Source organism: Erythrolamprus reginae, chromosome 10, assembly GCF_031021105.1.
Source record: "Erythrolamprus reginae isolate rEryReg1 chromosome 10, rEryReg1.hap1, whole genome shotgun sequence".
Classification (NCBI taxonomy): domain Eukaryota; kingdom Metazoa; phylum Chordata; class Lepidosauria; order Squamata; family Dipsadidae; genus Erythrolamprus; species Erythrolamprus reginae.
Window position 1 is genome coordinate 18,569,152 of NC_091959.1, and position 19,433 is coordinate 18,588,584.

Genomic DNA, 19,433 nt, shown 5'->3' on the forward strand with positions numbered 1-19,433 from the left:
TGCATTTCTGGAAGAAGCCGTAAGAGACAATTGATGGAAATTTGGAAAAAAATGTCTTGGAAAAGCTGGGTGGCTATTTTGTTATTGGATCGTGTTAAAGAATCGAATGGAAATGGGTGCCATGGCTTTATCCACACAGGCATGAATTATGAAGGCAACCTTCAGTCATTTATTCCTGGGATCTAACTACCATCTAGGATTTTTACTCCAAGCCAACTTGCCTGAAATGCCATCTACGTAGGGTCAATGGTGATACAACCTGGCAATCAGGCACTGTGTGGAGAGCAGGCCCCCACACTTCCAGTATCACCAGGCTCTGTAATAAAATGAAAAGTTTGGCAGCCCACCTGGGACATCTATTGAACGCTCTGTCGTCTCCAAATGTTTTGTCCACCTACAATCAAAAAGGTCACGGTAGAAATCACCTGTTTGCACAGAATGTCCCCTGTGTTGGGGTTTCATGCCAGATGCAATTCTAGTGTGATGTAAGTGGTGTCATTCTAGCTTCTTTTGAACACCTTCAGCAAACTGGAGAAAGTCCGTCTAGATCAGGGATAGGCAAAGTTGGCTCCTCTATGACTTGTGGACTTCAACTCCCAGAATTCCTGAGCCAATCATGCTTGCTCAGGAATTCTGGGAGTTGAAGTCCACATGTCATAGAAGAGCCAACTTTGCCTACCCCTGGTCTAGACCAGTGTTTCTCAACCTTGGCAACTTGAAGATATCTGGACTTCAACTCGCTGGCTGGGGAATTCTGGGAGTTGAAGTCCAAATATCTTCAAGTTGCCAAGGTTGGGAAACACTGATCTAGACTACAAGTTTGCAATAACTCTCAGAGCAACTACAGTTACCACTTTAGAAGGTGGAGGATTGTAAGCATTTTGGTGAAGACAATACAGGAAGTCCTCAACGTACAACAGTTCATTTAGTGACAAAGTTACAACGGCATTGGAAAAAGTGACTGACAACCATTTTTCAGAGTTACGACCTTCAAGCAATTCAATTCAATTCAATTTATTAGATTTGTATGCCGCCCCTCTCCGAAGACATCCCCATGATCATGTGATCAAAATTTAGACTCTTGGTAACTGGTTCATACTTTGGACCATTGCTGTGTCCCAAGATCATAGGATCATCTTTTCTGACCTTCTGACCAGCAACGTCAATGGGGAAGCTATGTTCACTTAACACTAGATTACTAACTTGTCAACTGGATTGATTCACTTAACAACTTTGGCAAGGAAAGGTCATTAAATGGAGCTAAACTCCCTTAACAACTGCCTCCCTTAGCAACAATAATTTTGGGCTCCAATGTGGGCAGAGGTAGAAGACCACCTGTCCTGTGGGATGAACCATTAACATCAGGTGCTAGACATTCTGACCTACCATTTTAGCAAAATCAAAGCCCTGTTTGTTCATGGTAATTTTGAGCTAAATGCGGGGAGAGAGTGCTATTCATCTTGACTTCCTAGCCATTAAAAATGTGGGAAGAGAGCACCCTATCTCCCCTATGACCCTCTCTAAGTGGCCCCAATTTGCTTCTCTCAAACTGAGGCAAAGCTATGGAGAAGACACTCGGGTCCACTGATTAACTAATCATGAGTAATTAAAAAAATATTCCTTTAATTCATGGTCCCCAAACTTGGCAACTTTAAAACTTGTGGACTTATAACTCCCAAAATTCCTCAGGCAGCTATGCTAGCTGGAGAATTCTGGTAGTTGAAGTCCACAAGTCTTAAAGTTGCCAAGTTTGAAGACCTCTGCTTTAAATATTTTAGGAAGGAACCAGGGGAATTCCATCTGTTTCTTCATTTGGCAAAATGACCATGTGTAAGATTTAGTATGTGTTTAATTTACTTCAAAAGATAAAATATGAGCTGGCAGATGATTAGTCAGATGTTCATGTTTGAAGCATACAAAAACATGGCTTTGTGTACAACAGGAGGACATCTGGATGTCCTCCTGTTGTTGTGATGGTCAGAGAGGGCTCACAATTTAGGAGCAGACTGAGCTCACTTTCAAAGGATTCCCTAAAACCTGCATGTTGTCAGTATACACAACAAACACACCCACACAATACGTCTCCTTCTCAAGAATGGGAATACACCCAGCATGGTGTATTCAAAATAGAAAGGGATCAGGATAGGTTTTAGGATGGGATACTTCTCTTCTGGCACCTGGACCTAAACCCAAGATGATGTTTCAGGAATTCTTTAGCTCAGGTGTTGTATAAAGAAAAACGTGGACCTAAAGAAGGTGCAACTTATAAAACAGTATTTCCAGAATCCGGAGGCAGATATTCCATTCCTGCCTTCATCCCTCGAATAAAACAATGGCATTGTTTACGAGGTCTACCCATCTTCTGGGAAACGCATGGCTTCCTGATCATAATTGATTTATGATTTATGATCCATCACCTGTTTGAATGTAATACGAGTTTATGCACCAGAGACAAATTCCTTGCGTGTTCAATCACACTTGGCCAATAAAGAATTCTGTTCTATAATACAAGACCCGAATGATACAGTAATGCCACCAACTCAACAGAGTGGAACAGCTCATCAGACCCACTGCAGAAGCCGGAAGGAACAAGTCGGAAGGTACAACTGTGGTTTGAAAACCAACACCACCGAAAAAGATGTCCCAGCTCTTCTATGGATTGGCATGGTTAGTTTTCCAAAATGAAAGATTCAAGGATTAGGTCAACCAGAAGATTTGCACCTAGAGGTGGCATGGACTGGAGTAATACTGGCCTAGTTCCCTAGCTTATGTTCCTAAGTACCAGAACAGGAGTGGACAACGAGTTTGAAAACAGGACAAGCGTTGTAGTTCTCAAACCACACCCAAGAGTTGGAAAGAAACACAATCTGGTCACATTGCCCAAGAAACCAGGTCAACTCTCTCACTCCTTCCAAGTTCATTCTCCGCTGAAGTGGAAAGAAGACGTTTTCTATGAAGGAGACCAAAATGGAGCGAGGGAGGAAGGAAATGAGTTTGTAGGGGTGGTGGCTGCCCAGAGGTGGCAAAGGGGCAATCAAGACCTTGCAGATTGGTTCCTAGGCAAAAGGAACCTCTAGAAGTGGAGGGAAACACCACTTATACACCCACCCATCCAAGAGCAGCTGCCAGCAGCTGCCCAAGCCAAACTGGAGATAAGTGGGCACCACCAGGCTTCCGTGCACAAGGATGCAACCACGCGGACCCATTTTTCATGAGCAGGATGCAAAAACAGACCCCCCCCAAACGCCGTAGGACTCTGCCCATGTCTTTGCCCACTTAGGGACTCTTTGAACAGTCATCTGTCATCTCCAAGCCACTCTATGCCCAGTCTGGAAGCAACAGTTCTGGTTGCGTCTCCAAATAATATGATACAAATGCCATTGTCAGTGTAAGAGGCGTCCAAGAAAAGTGAGAAGGAAGAGCTCTCCATCATGTGTAGCAACTGGAGGAAGAAGAAAAGTGGCTGGTGTGGCCCTTGACAACCCTTCCACATGGAGGAAGACCTTGTTGACAGGAAGACATTGGCAGGAAGATCCAAAGTCATGTTGTCTAGACGTAACCTGGGTCAACACAATGCCTGGTTGCTTCAGTTTCACGCCCACCCCAAACCGTTAACAGTGTTCCTCAGTGTCCCAGCTCCACCAAGCGTGTCTTGTCCAGTCTACAAGAAAAGAGATGGACTTTGATTCAGGCACAGGAACGCCAAGAGCGAAAGCAACAGAGCCACGGACAGCTCGGAGGCGGCCCTGTCGCCTGACTCCAAGTCTCGTGTCCTTTCAAAGAGGTGAAGCTTGTCCTTGTTGGAGTGGAGCATCTTGACGTCTTCAAAAGCATAATAAGCAGCCAGGGTGAAGTTGACGTCGCCGGTGGTCAAGAGATCAAAGACGCAGGACTGGAAGTACAAGTCCTCAACTGGGAGCTTCTCTTTGCATTTGGCTGTGGCGGATTCATAGGTGAAGACCTCCTGTGAGGAAGGTGGGTTGGAGCCTTTCCAGGGAGGGCGGTTTTCAGTAGCCTTTGGGGTGGAAGGGAAGGCGTGGAAGTCCAGCTGCTGGTTGAGGGGGCAGCCCCGGAGGCAAAGATAGAGGCCCTGGTTGTCTCCGTCCTCCACGGCTTTCACGACCTCCTCCGGCATCCGGACGGCAAAAGTGAGGTAGCGACCGACTTGCCTCACTACGATGGTGGTGCCAATGTATTTGGCCTGGATCTCAATGTGTTGGCCGGAGACCTTCTCGGTGATCTTCAGACTGTTGGCACCATGCTTGTCCCCGCCATTCTTCGAGCCATCAGCAAAGGCTGCTGGGAGTTCATCTGTCTCCGCCTGGTACACCTTTTGATCCACGCACTCCTGGAAGCTCTTGAAAATGATAGTGAGCTGGTGGGAAGGAAAGGCAAAAGGTTACTGACATTGGCAAGATGGTCTAGATCCATTCATAACCTGCCCATGTTCATTTCACTCTTCTGCTGGTTCCCCTAACATAATTTTAATCTTAGCTAAGGGACGTGATCAATGATTTTATGACGCCATTGAACTGGGGGAGGCTAAATTTTTCCATTTCTTTGGAATGGAATGGAGTAGAGTAGAGTAGAGTAGAGTGGGGTAGGGTAGGGTAGGCTAGAGCAGTGATTTTCAACCTTTTTTGAGCCGCAGCACATTTTTTACATTTACAAAACCATGGGGCACATTGAGGGGGGGGGGGCGCTAAAAAAAGTTTGGACAAAAAAATTCTCTATTCCTCCCTTTTGTTCTACAGTATTTCTCTCTCCCTCTTTCTCTCCCTCTTTTTTCTCTCTCTCTCTCCATCCCTCTTTCTCTCTTGCTTCTTTCCTCTTTTTTGCTCTCTTTCTCTCTCCCTCCCTACTTCCCTCTATGTCTTTCTCTCTCCCACCTTCCCTCCCTCTCTTTCTCTCTCTCTCTCTTGCTTTCTTTCTCTCTCTCTTGCTCTCTCTCTTGCTTGCTTTCTCTCTTGTTCTCTTTCTGTCTTTCTTTCTTTCTTTCGCTCTCTCGCTTTCTTTCTCTCTCTTGCTTGCTTTCTCTCTTGTTTTCTTTTTCTCTATTGCTCTTTCTTTCTCTCTTTCTCTTGTTTTCTTTATCTCTCTGAGCTTCGCGGCACACCTGACCATGTCTCGCAGCACACTAGTGTGCCACGGCACACTGGTTGAAAAACACTGGGCTAGAGTAGAGTAGAGTAGAGTAGAGTAGAGTAGAGTAGAGTAGTAGAGTACAGTACAGTACAGTACAATACACTAGAATTCTTTATTGGCCCAGTGTGATTGGATACACAAGGAATTTATCTTTGGTACATATGCTCTCAGTGTACTATTATTATTATTATTTATTATTATTTATTGGATTTGTATGCCACCCCTCTCCGTGGACTTGGGGCGGCTAACAACAGTGACAAAAACAGAATGTAAAAATCCAATACTAAAACAGCTAAAAACCCTTGTTATAAAACCAATCATACATACAAACATACCATGCATAAATTGTAGAAGCCTAGGGGAAAAGATTATCTTAGTTCCCCCATGCCTGATGGCAGAGGTGGGTTTTGAGGAGCTTACGAAAGGCAAGGAGGGTGGGGGCTATTCTAATCTCTGGGGGGAGTTGGTTCCAGAGGGTCGGGGCCACCACAGAGAAGGCTCTTCCCCTGGGCCCCGCCAACCGACACTGTTTAGTTTACAGGACCCGGAGAAGGACCACTCTGTGGGACCTAACTGGTCGCTGGGATTCGTGCGGCAGAAGGCAGTCCCGGAGATAATCTGGCCCGGTGCCAGATTACATAAAAGAAAAGATTCATTTGTCAAGAATCATGAGGTACGATACTGAATGATTGTCATAGGATTTAAATAAGCAATCAGGAAACAATCAATGTTAATATAAATCGTAAGGATACAAGCAACAAGTTACAGTCATACAGTCATAAGTGGGAGGAAATGGGTGATAGGAATGATGAGAAGATTAATAGTAATAGTAATGCAGACTTAGTGAGTAGTAAGAAGGAATTATTTGTGATGGCGTTCGGGGAAAAAACTGTTCTTGTTCTAGTTGTCTTGGTGTGCAGTGCTCTATAGCGACATTTTGAGGAAAAGTGTTGAAACACTTTATGTCCTGGATGGGAGGGGTCCATAAATATTTTAATGGCTCTCTTTTTGACTAGTGCAGTATACAGAAATGTTGGATACCTTTAAAGCAGTGCTTCTCAATTATTTTATGTTACCACCACCCCCACCCCTGAAGAAGTAAACATTTTGCGCACACACACCAACTCTCCACTGGGACAATTGTTTGCAATATTCGGCATGTTTCCGCTGAAAAAACTCAAGCACCTTTTTAGAGTCATTGGGGTGTAATGTGTTTAAGTGACGCCTTAATTTATTTGGCTTCATGCTGTCTGCTGGCAACATTTTTAGACCCAGTAAACATAGCGGTCTTTCCTTGTCTCCCACTGTCGTCACAATGAAGCCAAGCGCTACATACACTTCGTCATATTTCCTCATCTTAGCTTTCGGGAGACTTACGCTTGTCTCATGATCTCCGTCTCTCTCCTCCTTTCTTTTCTTCCCTGTTCAATATTTTTCCAAGGTGTCTCTTAAGGGTTTGTTATCTGTACTTCACATCTCCTACTCTGTGCTGTGCGCTACTCTATTCCCTGTTGCAAAAAAAGTACATTCCCCAATGTCACACACTCCCCCTGGCATCACTCCATGTCCCCCCCAGGGGGCCCGCCCCACTATTTGAGAAACACTGCTTTAAAGGGGTAAGACCTTTTTGTTTTTGAATCCCTCCAAAGTGTTGTGGTTAGCTCTGGCCCAGCTCCTGCCCCAAGGACTGTGGATGTGGGGGAGACATCCATATGCTGCAGGCCTGTTTTGCCCCCGGTGGAATCTGATGATGAAGGCTCCTCTGACCAAGAAGACATGAGTGACAGGGAGGAGGAGAGTGTGGCAGACAGCTCAGAAGGAGATCAATTCTCTAGCTCCTCCTTGGATTCAGAACAAGAGTTAATGATACAGCCACACATGCGGAGAGCGATGCATAGGCAACAACAACTGAGAGATTATTATCAAAGAAAATGAGGCCACCTGTGGTTGGGTGGGGCTGTGGTAATTAGTGAGGCTGCTATAAAGAGCAGCCTGTGGGTTTGGCCATTGTGGAGGATTATCTGATCGTTGTGTTTCATGACTGCTTTGCTGCGTTTGACCTTTGTGTGCTGATTTTTCCCTGCTTTGAAACTAAACCAGGGCAAAGTATGTTTCACTTTATGAAAGAAGAAGGACTGTGAATTGCCTCACAGCTGCAAGCTAAGTATCACAGAACTGATAAGGGACTTGTACAAATTACCAGTTTGTTTGGAGACAAGTGCTCTTTGCTATCCCAAAAGAGGGCTTGGTTTAAGTGAATTTTCATTATAAAGAACATTGTTTTGAATTTTCAAACATGTGTGTGTCTGAAATTGTATCTGTTCATTTTGGGGAGGATTCTATCAGAGAGCTCGACAGAACACAAAGTAGGGAAAATTGCCCTTATTGAGGTATTTCAGGGAGGCCTAAAGAATGAAACGAGAGTTCTGAGTCTCCCAAAGCATTCTTAAATCCCCCAAACAACCACAGAAGGATGATGTGGAGGTCTCCAGAACAAGCCAACTCAATTTTCATGAGAAGTCAAGCAAAGGAAGCTTTTCCAAAAACGTCCACAAGGGGTCAGATTCTCCAAGCAATGCTATGCTAAACTATAGGGACATTCCTACCTTGGTGGTGGCTGTGGCCAGGGAGCCAGGCAAGACTGGAGTGTTGGTGACTTGCACATTCAGGTAGTTGTTGTCAATGAGCGGCCAGGCCCCTTGGATTTTGCACGTCTGGAAGCTGTCTGAAAACGTCCGCAGGTGGGGGTCTCCAAACAGCCCACAGTGGGTGTAGTTGGGGCGTACGGAGTGTTTGTGGAAACTACGTTCATAATGGCAGCTCTCGGGGCTGTCCGAACGCTCCTGGCTGTCGCCCCGGGGCACCGGGGGGAGGCGAGGCTGGGAGGTGGGCCCGTCTTTGGAGCAGTTGTGTTGGGTCATGAGGTCATCAATGCCGTGGACTGCAGAGTGGTAGAAGAGGTCTCCCCGGCAGGTGCGAGCTGTGTGGTGGGTGCAGAGGGCGTAGGCGCGCAGGGCAGTGCAGAACTCAGGAGCATCCTCAGCGGCCGGGGGCTGCGTCCCCGAGGTCGCGGCCAAAAATTCAGAGTTGCACTTCATGATCTTGCATGGAGACATGGCTAAGAGAAAGAGAGAAAAGAGGACACCTGTTGGAAATGCCCAGGGAGGCTTTCTAACCTACCTATACAGGTAGCCATCAACTCCATCTCCGGGTGTATCCCACCTACATGCAAATAGACTACTGCAAAAAAATAAACAAACAAACAACAACAACAGCACAACAGAGTTGGAAGCAGGAATGGGCTGCTGCCCGGATTTGGGGTGGTGGGGTGGTGGAACGTAGTTGGGTAGCAAAAATGGAGCACCCAATTTGGACTGAAAGATGTTGAAAGAAAATTCATAAGCCACGGCCACAGTGCGGTGGTAAAACTTTTGGTAGTCCTTCACTGGTTGGAAGGGACTTTGGAGGTCTTCTAGTCCAACCCTCTGCTTAGGCAAGAAACCCTACGCTACATCAGACAGATAGTTATCTGCTTAAAAACTTCTAGTGTTGGAGCATTCAGGACTTCTGGAGGCAAGCTGTTCCACTGATTAATTGTTCTGACTGTTAGAAAATTTCTCCTTAGTTCTAAGTTGCTTCTCTCCTTGTTTAGTTCCCACCCAGTGCTTCCTGTTCTACCTTCAGGTGCTTTGGAGAATAGCTTGACAACCCCTGGCAACCCCTGAGATATTGGAACACTGCTATCATGTCTCCCCTGGTCCTTCTTTTCATTAAACTAGATGTACCCAGTTCCTGCAATCATTTTTCATATGTTTTAGCCTCCAGTCCCCTAATCATCTTTGTTGCTCTTCTCTGCACTTTTTCTAGAGTCTCAACATCCTTTTTACATCATGGAGTCCAAAACCGAATGCAGTATTCCAAGTGTGGCTTTTCCAAGGCCTTATAGAGTGGTTTTAACACTTTGCGTGATCTTGATTCTGTCCCTCACTTAATGCAGCCTAGAACTGTGTTGGCTTTTTTGGCAGCTGCTGCACACTGCTGGCTCATATTTAAATGGTTGGCCACTAGGATTACAAGATCCCTCTCACAGTTACTACTGTTGACCAAGGTACCACATATACTGTGCCTGTGCATTTTGTTTTTCATGTCTAAATGTACAACCTTACTTTTTTCATCATTGAATTTCATTTTGTTAGATAGCGTCCATTGTTCAGGTTTGTCAAGATCTGTATCATGGGAACTTCTGAGCATGCACAGAAGCCGAATTTCTGGCACTGCACGTGAACCAACATCTTGTTTTTCGCTTTTTTTGCATTTTTTTTAAAAAAAATTGGCATTCTGCACACGTGCACAAGCAAAGTGCCTGCGTTCCCACGAGGTGCAGCCATGCAGTACAAGAAGAAGCGAACTGGCAACGAGGTAAGTTAAAACCCACCCGTGAGTTTTCTAATAATTTTATTATTTTATGGTTGGGGGTCACCACCAAGGAGGAACTGTATTAAAAAGGGTCACAGCATTAGGAAGGTTGCTCTAAGAGGAAAAATGGAAAGTCACTAAAATTGTTCGCTTCACAAGGGAACACTGAGAAAGACATTAGGTAAGTAAGTACTGTATTTTTCGGTGTATAAGATGCACCTTTTTCCTTCCTAAAAGAGGCTGATAATTAGGGTGCATCTTATATTCTGAATGTAGTTTTTTCCCCCCCAGCCCTAACTAGCTGCTAACGATCTTCCCAGCTTTTACCTTGCTGGATCTTTTATTGTTTCTCTCTGTGAAGAATGTTTTCCAAGCCCTAAGTTTTTGTAGGGTTTTTTCCATTGCTCTAACTTGCTCTGAGTAAGTTTCTTTGGGATGTGACTAGGAGAGACTGCACAAGGCCTCTAGGGGGAGCTATTACTCTATGGATTTTATGGATTTCAATTGAAAGATTGAGTATATAATATACAGTACTTTGCCATTTCACTCATCTCTCCATATAAGGCCAAATTTCCAAAGGCAGGTGTCACGCATAAACTCAGCCAGCATAAGAGGGAGTATGCCTCGATTCTACAGGAAAGAGATCAAAACAGAGCAGCCGCCGTACATAGGGCCAACACTGGAAAGCAGAAATAGTCCCTTCAAATTCAATGATCATAGCAAAAATATTAGAATGTGCGGAAACAAACTGACTATGGAAATACAAAATGAAGATGAAACAAGAGTTTTACAACATTTGGACGAGTTGGCACAATTGGTTGGAACACAGAAGTAAAGTTAAGTAATGTGTAACATGTAGAAAATGAGGAGATAGGTAGACTGATTTGGATCGGATGTTAAAAGGCAAAGAAAATAGTAATAAGTAAGAATTAAGAAATATCTTGACATAGATAAGTTGGATGAATAAAAGCTACATTGACACTAAAGATATGATTCTTTTTTCTTTTTAAAAATAATTAACTTAAATATTAGATTTGTTTATATTGTTTTATTACTATTGTTAGCCGCCCCAAGTCTGCGGAGAGGGCGGCATACAAATTTGATTAATAAATAATAAATAAATGATGATACACAAAACACAAAACATACAAATACACAAAATGAACAATAACAAATTGTTATATGGTATGTAAAGGTTATATCATATAATGTTGATGTTATGTTGGTTATGTCGGTTAGGTCCCACAGAGTCGGCCTTCTTCGGATCCCGTCGACTAAACAATGTCGTCTGGTGGGACCCAGGGGAAGAGCCTTCTCTGTGGTGGCTCCGACCCTCTGGAACCAGCTCCCCCCCCTGAGATTAGGATTGCCCCCACCCTCCTTGCCTTTTGTAAACTCCTTAAAACCCACCTCTGCCATCAGGCATGGGGGAACTAAAACATCTCCCCCTTGCCCATGTTGTTTTGCTGTTTGATTGATTGTGTGCTTGCTCTATAAATATATTGGGATTGTTTTATGAATTTCTTAACTTAAAATTGTAATTGGATTGGTGGGCATTAGATTTGTCACTATGTACTGTTTTTTGCTATTGTGAGCCGCCCCGAGTCTGCGGAGACGGGCAGCATATAAATCCAATAAATCTAATCTAATCTAATCTATGTCTATATATATGTATATTTTGTACTTAAATTATGATGGCTTTTTTTAAACTATTCAATAAAAACTATTTAAAAAAACCAGAGCAACAACCAAATCCTTTTCTCAATGTTGCAGACAGTGAAACCCTCGGGAGCCCAGGTTGCATCACAAACTCATCTGCTTCTTTCCCCCCCTGGTTTTTGGATCTGTTACATGTGCGATAGTGTTGGGTCTACTACAAGTGTCCAGATCCCCGGATAGGAAATCTGGCATGGTCTTACCTGACCATACCTAGTAGAAACCTTTTCAGGTTGCCACAAAATATGATTCTTGGAAGCTAAGACTTTTTTTCTATTCTTTTCCTGCAACAGCTGGTCCTCTGGAGTTGCGTTATTCTCTAATGAGCTTAATAATAGTAATAGCACTGATATACTGCTTCACAGTGCTTTACAGCCTTCTCTAAAGCAGCTGATTTTCAGCCTTGGGGAAGTCCATTTTGCCCTCTGAAGCCCCGGAGTGCGAAAAATGGCCAGAAGGGAAACCAGAAGTTCAGAAAAACAGACTTCAGGTTTGCCCATTGTGCTGCTTTTTTCACCCACAGAGGCTCTGGAAGGGCGTTTTTGGCTTCCAGAGAGCCTCCAAGGGGACGAGGGCATAGTTCCCTCTAAGCTGAGCAGTAAGCAGTCGCTCACTTAAAAATCATCATCAACTCAGAGTTTTCCAAACCTGCCCAGAAGCCGAGAGGGAAAGAGTGAGAGGGAAGGAGAGAGAGAGGAAGAGAGAGAAACAGATAGAAAAAAGAGAGGAAGGAAAAGAGAAAGAAAAAGAATGGGAGTAAGGAAGAGAGAAAGAAAATCAAAATCTAGTTTGAAACTAGCTCAACTATTTAAGTGGCATTTTGATATTGATAGAGTTGCCCTATTATGAGCTCACTGTTATAGACAGTATTTTATTTTGAAATTCTCTGAGGCAAAACAGGGTGGGTTTTTTATTTGTTTGTTTGTTTATTTATTTATTTATTTATTATTTCTGTGCCGCTCAGACACTATACTTTTCCGCCCACCCCCCAAAAAAATTAGAGGGAACACTGGACGAGGGAGGGTATTTTTACCTTCCCCCGGCTCCAGGGAAGCCTTTGGAGCCTGGGGAGGGTGAAACATGAGCCTACTGGGCCCACCAAGTTGGGAAACAGGCCGTTTCCAGCCTCCAGAGGGCCTCCAGGAATGGGGGAAGCTGTTTTCACCTCCCCAGGCATTAGATTGTGGCTGTGGGCACTCGCACATTATTATTTTATTATTATTATTTATTAGATTTGTATGCCGCCCCTCTCTGGAGACTCGGAGCGGCTCACAACAAAAACAACAGTATGACAAATCCCATATATTAAAAGACATCTAAAAACCCTTTATTAAAACCATGCAGCACAATCATACCATACATAAACAATATAAGCCCGGGGGTATATTAATTTCCTCATGCCTGACGACATAGGTGGGTCTATAGCACACGCACACGCTCTTTCGGCACCTGAGGGAAAAAAAGGTTCGCCATCACTGTCCTATGCCATTTCAGACAAATGCTTGTACAATCCCAGCGACCAGTTAGGTCCCACAGAGTTGGCCTTCTCCGGGTTCCATCGACTAAACAATGCCGTTTGGCGGGACCCAGGGGAAGAGCCTTCTCTGTGGCGGCCCCCGACCCTCTGGAACCAACTCCCCCCAGAGATCAGAGTTGCCCCCACCCTCCTTCCCTTTCGTAAGCTCCTTAAAACCCACCTCTGTCGTCAGGCATGGGGGAACTGAGATATTCTCCTCCCCCTAGGCTTACCAAAAATTTATGCATGGCATGTCTATATGTATGATTGGTTTATTAAATTAGGGTTTTAAAATTAACTTAAATATTAGATTTGTTTATATTGTCTTATTATTGTTGTTAGCCGCCCCGGGTCTACAGAGAGGGGCGGCATACAAATCTAATAAATAGATAGATAGATAGATAGATAGATAGATAGATAGATAGATAGATAGACAGACAGACAGACAGACAGATAGATAGATAAATAAATTCTTAAAAACCTCCAATGTTGGAGCAGCCACAACGTCTGCAGGCAACTGCAGAACTGATTGTTTTTGTTTGTTTGTTTACATTTATAGCCCCCCCCTTCTCCAAATAGACTCAGGGAGGTGTACAACAATAAAAAAATACAATAATAAAAATACAGTTTAAAACCCCAGTATAAACATTCCTACATCATTCATTCATAGCAAATTGTTTTAACTGTCTAATTGTTCTAATTGCCAGGAAATTTCTCTTCTGTTGTAAGTTGATTCTCTCCTTGAATTACTTTCCACTCACTGTTTCCTTTCTTGCCTCATGGTGCTTTGGAAAATAGATTGACCCCTTTTCCTATGGATACGCTGCTATCATGGCATCCCTAGTCCTCATTTTCATTCAACTAAAAATATGCTTTAGTCTCCAGTCCCCTAATCAGCTTTGTTGCTTTTCTCTGCACTCTAAAAAAGACGTCTCAACATTGGCCTTCTCCGGGTCCCGTCGACTAAACAATGTCATTTGGCGGGCCCCAGGAAAAGAGCCTTCTCTGTGGCGGCCCCGGCCCTCTGGAATCAACTCCCCCCAGAGATTAGAACTACCCCCACCTTCCTTGTCTTTTGCAAGTTACTTAAGACACACCTGTATCGCCAGGCATGGGGGAACTGAGACACCTCCCCCAGGCTCTTACATTTTATGTATGGTATGTGTGTGTTGTATGGTTATTAAATGATGGGTTTTTTTAGCTGTTTTTTAATATTAGATTTGTTTCTATTGTAACATTGTTATTATTATTGTTGTGAGCCGCCCCAAGTCTGCGGAGAGGGGTGGCATACAAATCTAATAAATTATTATTATTATTATTATTATTATTATTATTATTATTATTATTATTATTATTTTATATATCACAGCAACAAAAACTGGATGCAATAATCACCTTATATTCCGGAGAACACCATCTACCAATCAACCAAATAATCAGACAATCATATGTCCTGGAAGTTTATTCTCTTCAAAACCTCACATAAAGGATGAACGCCCCCCACAAATTCATACTGCCCCCCCTGTCTTTGCCTTTCGCAAGAGTCTTAAGACTCTCACCCCCCAGGCCACCTGGCTGACTAATGTAATGTATGCTTGTTGTGTGAATGCTATTGATTGATTTTAATATTATTGGGGTTTTTAGAATAACTAGTTTTAATTTAATTGGATTAGGATGCTCATACTGTTTTTTATATGTTGTAAGTCACCCCGAGTCTTTGGAGAGGGGTGGCACAGAAATCCAATGAAGGAAGGAAGGAAGAAAAAGAAAGAAGGAAGGAAGGAAGGAAGGAAGAAAAAGAAAGAAAGAAGGAAGGAAGAAAAAGAAAAAAAGAAGGAAGGAAGGAAGGAAGAAAAAGAAAGAAAGAAGGAAGGAAGGAAGGAAGGAAGAAAAAGAAAGAAAGAAGGAAGGAAGGAAGAAAAAGAAAGGAAGAAAAAAAGAAAGAAGGAAGAAAAAGAAAGGAAGAAAAAGAAGGAAGGAAGGAAGAAAAAGAAAGAAAGAAAGAAGGAAGGAAGGAAGGAAGGTAGATTTCGGTTAGGCTGGTTCAAAATAATTCAAGGAATGAAACAAGTATACCCCTTGAATTCACAGTCATGGAACCGAATACAGCTTGCTTCCCACATCATGTTTAACCAGGCCGCTCACAAACCAAGCAGTTCCATTTGTGTCCCCCACCTGCTAAGCTGGGTTTTCAGCTTTGGGGATTTTATTTTTATAAATTTTTGGGTGGTGTGACTCCAGCCCACTCCGTTTGTGACTCAAAGGGCTGGATGAACTCAGAGAATGAATGTGCTGATGAGATAAGCATGCTAAGCATGATGTGGGATTCTATCCTTAGAAACCATAATTGGACTCCAACTCGCTTTGAAAGCCGGGCTCGTCTCCCTTCCTTCCCCTAACTTCCTCCACCCCCTCCACCCCCACCCTTCGTTCAGCCGAGATTTGGACTAGAGAGAGAGGCCGGGCTTTTTCTGGCGGAGAGCCTCCGCAGCTGTTGGATCACATTCTGTATCTTTTCCTAGCACAAATGCTCTTGTGACTCAGGCATTTTGGCCAGAGAGCAGGAAGCAAAGTTCACATTGCTTTGCAGGAAAGATGCTGAGACTCTAGAAAGGGTGCAGAGAAGAGGAGCAAGGGTGATTCTCTGTTTGTTTGTTTGCTTGTTTGTTTGTTTGTTTGTCTACTGTGCAGCAGCAGTAAAAAAAAAAGCAAATTCCATGCTTGGCATGATTAGGAAGGGAATCGAAAATAAGTCAGTAAGTGTTGTATTGCCTCTGTACAAATCGATGGTGAGACAACACTTGGAGTACTGTGTACAGTTCTGGTCACCGCATCTCAAGAAGGATATAATGGAACTGGAAAAAGTGCAAAAAAGGGCAACAAGAATGATAAAGGAAATGGAGCCCCTCCCTTATGATACCAGGTTGCAACGCCTTGGTCTCTTCAGCCTTGAAAGACGGCGTTTAAGGGGTGACTTTAGTGATGGGCGAACCCAATGGTGTTCAGGTTTGGCAAGTTCGGACGAACTTTATGCAAAATTCGGCCGAACACGAACCAAACCCGAACTCGAACCTGAACAGGGAATCCCTCCCACGAAGAGATTCCGGGGGCGGAGCTTTGACGTCACGGGCAGGTTGCTAAGGACGCCAAGGTGATCACTTCCTGGATTCCATGGAATCCAGGAAGTGATCACCTTGGCATCCTTAGCAACCTGCCGGTGACGTCAAAGCTCCACCCCCGGAATCTCTCCATGGGAGGGACTCCCCAGCTCCTTCAAAGGGAGGTCTTCACGTAAAAATAAACATAGTTATTTTTACGTGGAAGGACGCCGCAGCGGCGCTGCAAGCAAAGGGCGGTCCTTTCACATAAAAATAAACATTGCTTGATTTTGCAAACTTTAAAAAAAAAACACGATTCTTAAGCAATCGCATTTAAACTTATATACCGCTTCATAGTGGGTTTAATTTCACCACGTTGTCGCTCTTATTATATTGCTTTACCATTTTCCCCCCCACAACCCTTTTTTTGGGTTGTTAATAAAGCTGAACGTTAAATCTAGAGCATCCCATCCTGAGATCAGGCTGGGGGAAAAAAACCCCCACTCCCTAGCATCTGAGCTGCCTCTCCCTCCCCTGCCCCCACCCCCCTAAAGAAACCCTAGCCAAAATACTTTTGACAGAAGGCAGTGCTGGCAGAGCTCTGGAAGAACTCATTTGAACAGTAGCCAAGAAAACTCTGTTTGTTCAATTCTGCATAATCCATTTTCCATCGACTCAGAAATGCATTTGGGTTCCAGCCACGGATGACTTAGCATAGGAGCAGGCTGCTTTGTGTCTGCTGCTTGGAAAATTGACACACACAACAAAAAGTGGGGGGGGGCAGATATTCCGGAGGTTGGGGAGACAAAATCCTGCCCTGGGCCCAGAGTTTCCCCAAACAATTGTCTCTTATTTGCAAGCAATGCAGGAAAGTGTTTATATACAGGATGCAATTTTGCACACACATTACACGCGTGCCAATTAAAAACAAAACTGATACGGAACACGTTTTGTGTGTGTGTGTGTGTGTGTGGAGGGGAAATCTTGAGCATTTCGCTTCTTATTCAATTTTATCCCTTTAAAAGCAGCCAGATGCTTGTCCTTTTGGTGGATCCGACCATCTGCCCAGGTTGGCACCAAGCAGTTGATTTTCAAAGTGGCTAATTGATGGAGCCTCCCCATTTGCAGGCAAAGGCGACCTACACTCAGTGAAGGGCTACCAAAATTTGAGTCACAAACGGAGTGGGCTGGAGTCACACCACCCAAAAATTTATAAAAATAAAATCCCCAAAGCTGAAAACCCAGCTTAGCAGGTGGGGGACACAAATGGAACTGCTTGGTTTGTGAGCGGCCTGGTTAAACATGTTGTGGGAAGCAAGCTGTATTCGGTTCCATGACTGTGAATTCAAGGTATACTTGTTTCATTCCTTGAATTATTTTGAGCCAGTCTAGCCAAAATATACCTTCCTTCCTTCCTTCCTTCCTTCCTTTCTTCTTTCTTTCTCTTCCTTCCTTCTTTCGGTCCTCCGGTCTTTCTTTCTTTCTTTCTTTCTTTCCTTCCCTCCTTCCTTCATTCATTCATTGGATTTCTGTGCCACCCCTCTCCAAAGACTTGGGGCGGCTTACAACATATGACCTACACTCAGTGAAGGGCTACCAAAATTTTTACTACCACACTGAGGGGCCCCCGCACCTACCAGGCACGCATGCGGCCACAATGGTTCCTGGAGAGAGCACCAGTAGCGGCCGGTAAGTGGAACTCCCGCCTGATTGGTTGGATGTTCTTTGCTGAGATCTGCAAGTTGGCTAAGCAGTTTGCTTGAGGGGAGGGTGACCAGGGAATAACTGTCAGCAAAACCAGATGAAATGATGCAGCCAAAATGAGAGGAAGCCAAGAAAAATGACACAGGTCTCCTCAGTGTGCGAGTCGCGGAATCTATGTGCAGAATATTCTTTGGATCGCAGAGCATCCGTCGCCTTTCTTTCACGGAAACTAAATCATCCTCGACATACGTCACTGCATAACACATTTGCACCTCGGCTGTGCATTTCTTTTGCCCCCTGTGCATCATGGCTACCAGCCTTCAAATCTGGCTATGTCCAGGCATAGACATGGTCCTTGCCGTTACAGCCAGCCCATCTCTTCAACGCAGAACATAATTTGTTGACAAGCACATTATGGCAACAGTGCAAATTAGGTTTGCTGAGTGTTGCACCAGAGCTGTGGCTTATCTCTGATAAACTCCATCAGTCAAACCACTGGGGAGTTTTGCAGCCTGAATCCATCCTCTTTGTGGGGGTGGGGGTGGTGTCAACACACTTGCCTTTGAAATTTGACATGTATTTATTTATACGGTCAAATGATCAACAACACAAGAGAGATACAAGAGAGCAATTACAATCAGGATCTACAGGGAGAGGTGAGTGCAATTATAGATTAGCAACTGCAAAATAATTCCAATATGGTATATACTCTAAGCCCCTGCATTATTATGTCACGTTTCTTTGTCTAACACAAACAAATCTAATATAAACATTAGATTTATACATTAAATAATACATTATACATTAAATAATACATTAAAATATATGTAAAAATTATTAGGAAATAGCTAATCATAAGGCTGATTAAAAATAAGGGCTAAATAAATAATTACTAAATGGTATCAAACATAAACAATAATAAGGAAAAGAGAAGATAAGGTAGAAATAGAGTAGACTATTATATGAGGTATATAAACAGAATTGTGAAATATATGGATATAATAGGAAAAGAAATTGAAGAAGAAATAACTGCAAATCCTAAAATGTTTTCACGATGTGAAAATGTCCTAACGAAGGAAACTGTATAAATGTTTGTTTTTAAAAATGTTCAATAAAAATAAATAAATAAGGGTGTTTGCTTGTTTAGTCCAACTTTGGCAACTTTACGACTTGGGGACTTCAACTCCCAGAATTCCTCATGCGTTGGCTGAGGAATTTTGGGAGTTGAAGTCCACAAGTCATAAAGTTGCCAAGGTTGGAGACCCTTGGTTTAGCTGGTTTTCCCCCCTTATTATCATTGCAGCAGCACCAACTTCTGTTACTGTATTGGCAGTTCTGTGTTAGCAAAAACTTCAGAAGAGAAGGATTTAGGGGTAGTGATTTCTGACAGTCTCAAAATGGGTGAGCAGTGTGGTTGGGCATTAGGAAAAGCAAGTAGGATGCTTGGCTGCATAGCTAGAGGTATAACAAGCAGGAAGAGGGAGATTGTGATTCCGCTGTATAGAGCGCTGGTGAGACCCCATTTGGAATACTGTGTTCAGTTCTGGAGACCTCACCTACAAAAAGATATTGACAAAAATTGAACGGGTCCAAAGACGGGCTACAAGAATGGTGGAAGGTCTTAAGCATAAAACGTATCAGGAAAGACTTCATGAACTCAATCTGTATAGTCTGGAGGACAAGGGGGGGGGGACATGATTGAAACATTTAAATATGTTAAAGGGTTAAATAAGGTTCAGGAGGGAAGTGTTTTTAATAGGAAAGTGAACACAAGAACAAGGGGACACAATCTGAAGTTAGTTGGGGGAAAGATCAAAAGCAACGTGAGAAAATATTAT

General features: G+C 43.5%; 1 protein-coding gene across 1 annotated transcript in view; it reads right to left on the minus strand.

Annotated features, from left to right (window-relative positions):
• Positions 1-2,420: 2,420 nt before the first annotated feature.
• The window catches only part of RGMA (repulsive guidance molecule BMP co-receptor a), a 41,038-nt gene continuing 24,025 nt past the window's right edge, over positions 2,421-19,433 (minus strand). Inside the window, exons 2-3 of the mRNA XM_070762094.1 lie at positions 7,752-8,263; positions 2,421-4,375 (exon numbers count right to left, since the gene is read on the minus strand). Of these exons, the coding sequence (XP_070618195.1) occupies positions 3,662-4,375; positions 7,752-8,263 (1,226 nt within the window). The 3' untranslated portion in view covers positions 2,421-3,661. The remainder of the gene's footprint in view (positions 4,376-7,751; positions 8,264-19,433) is intronic.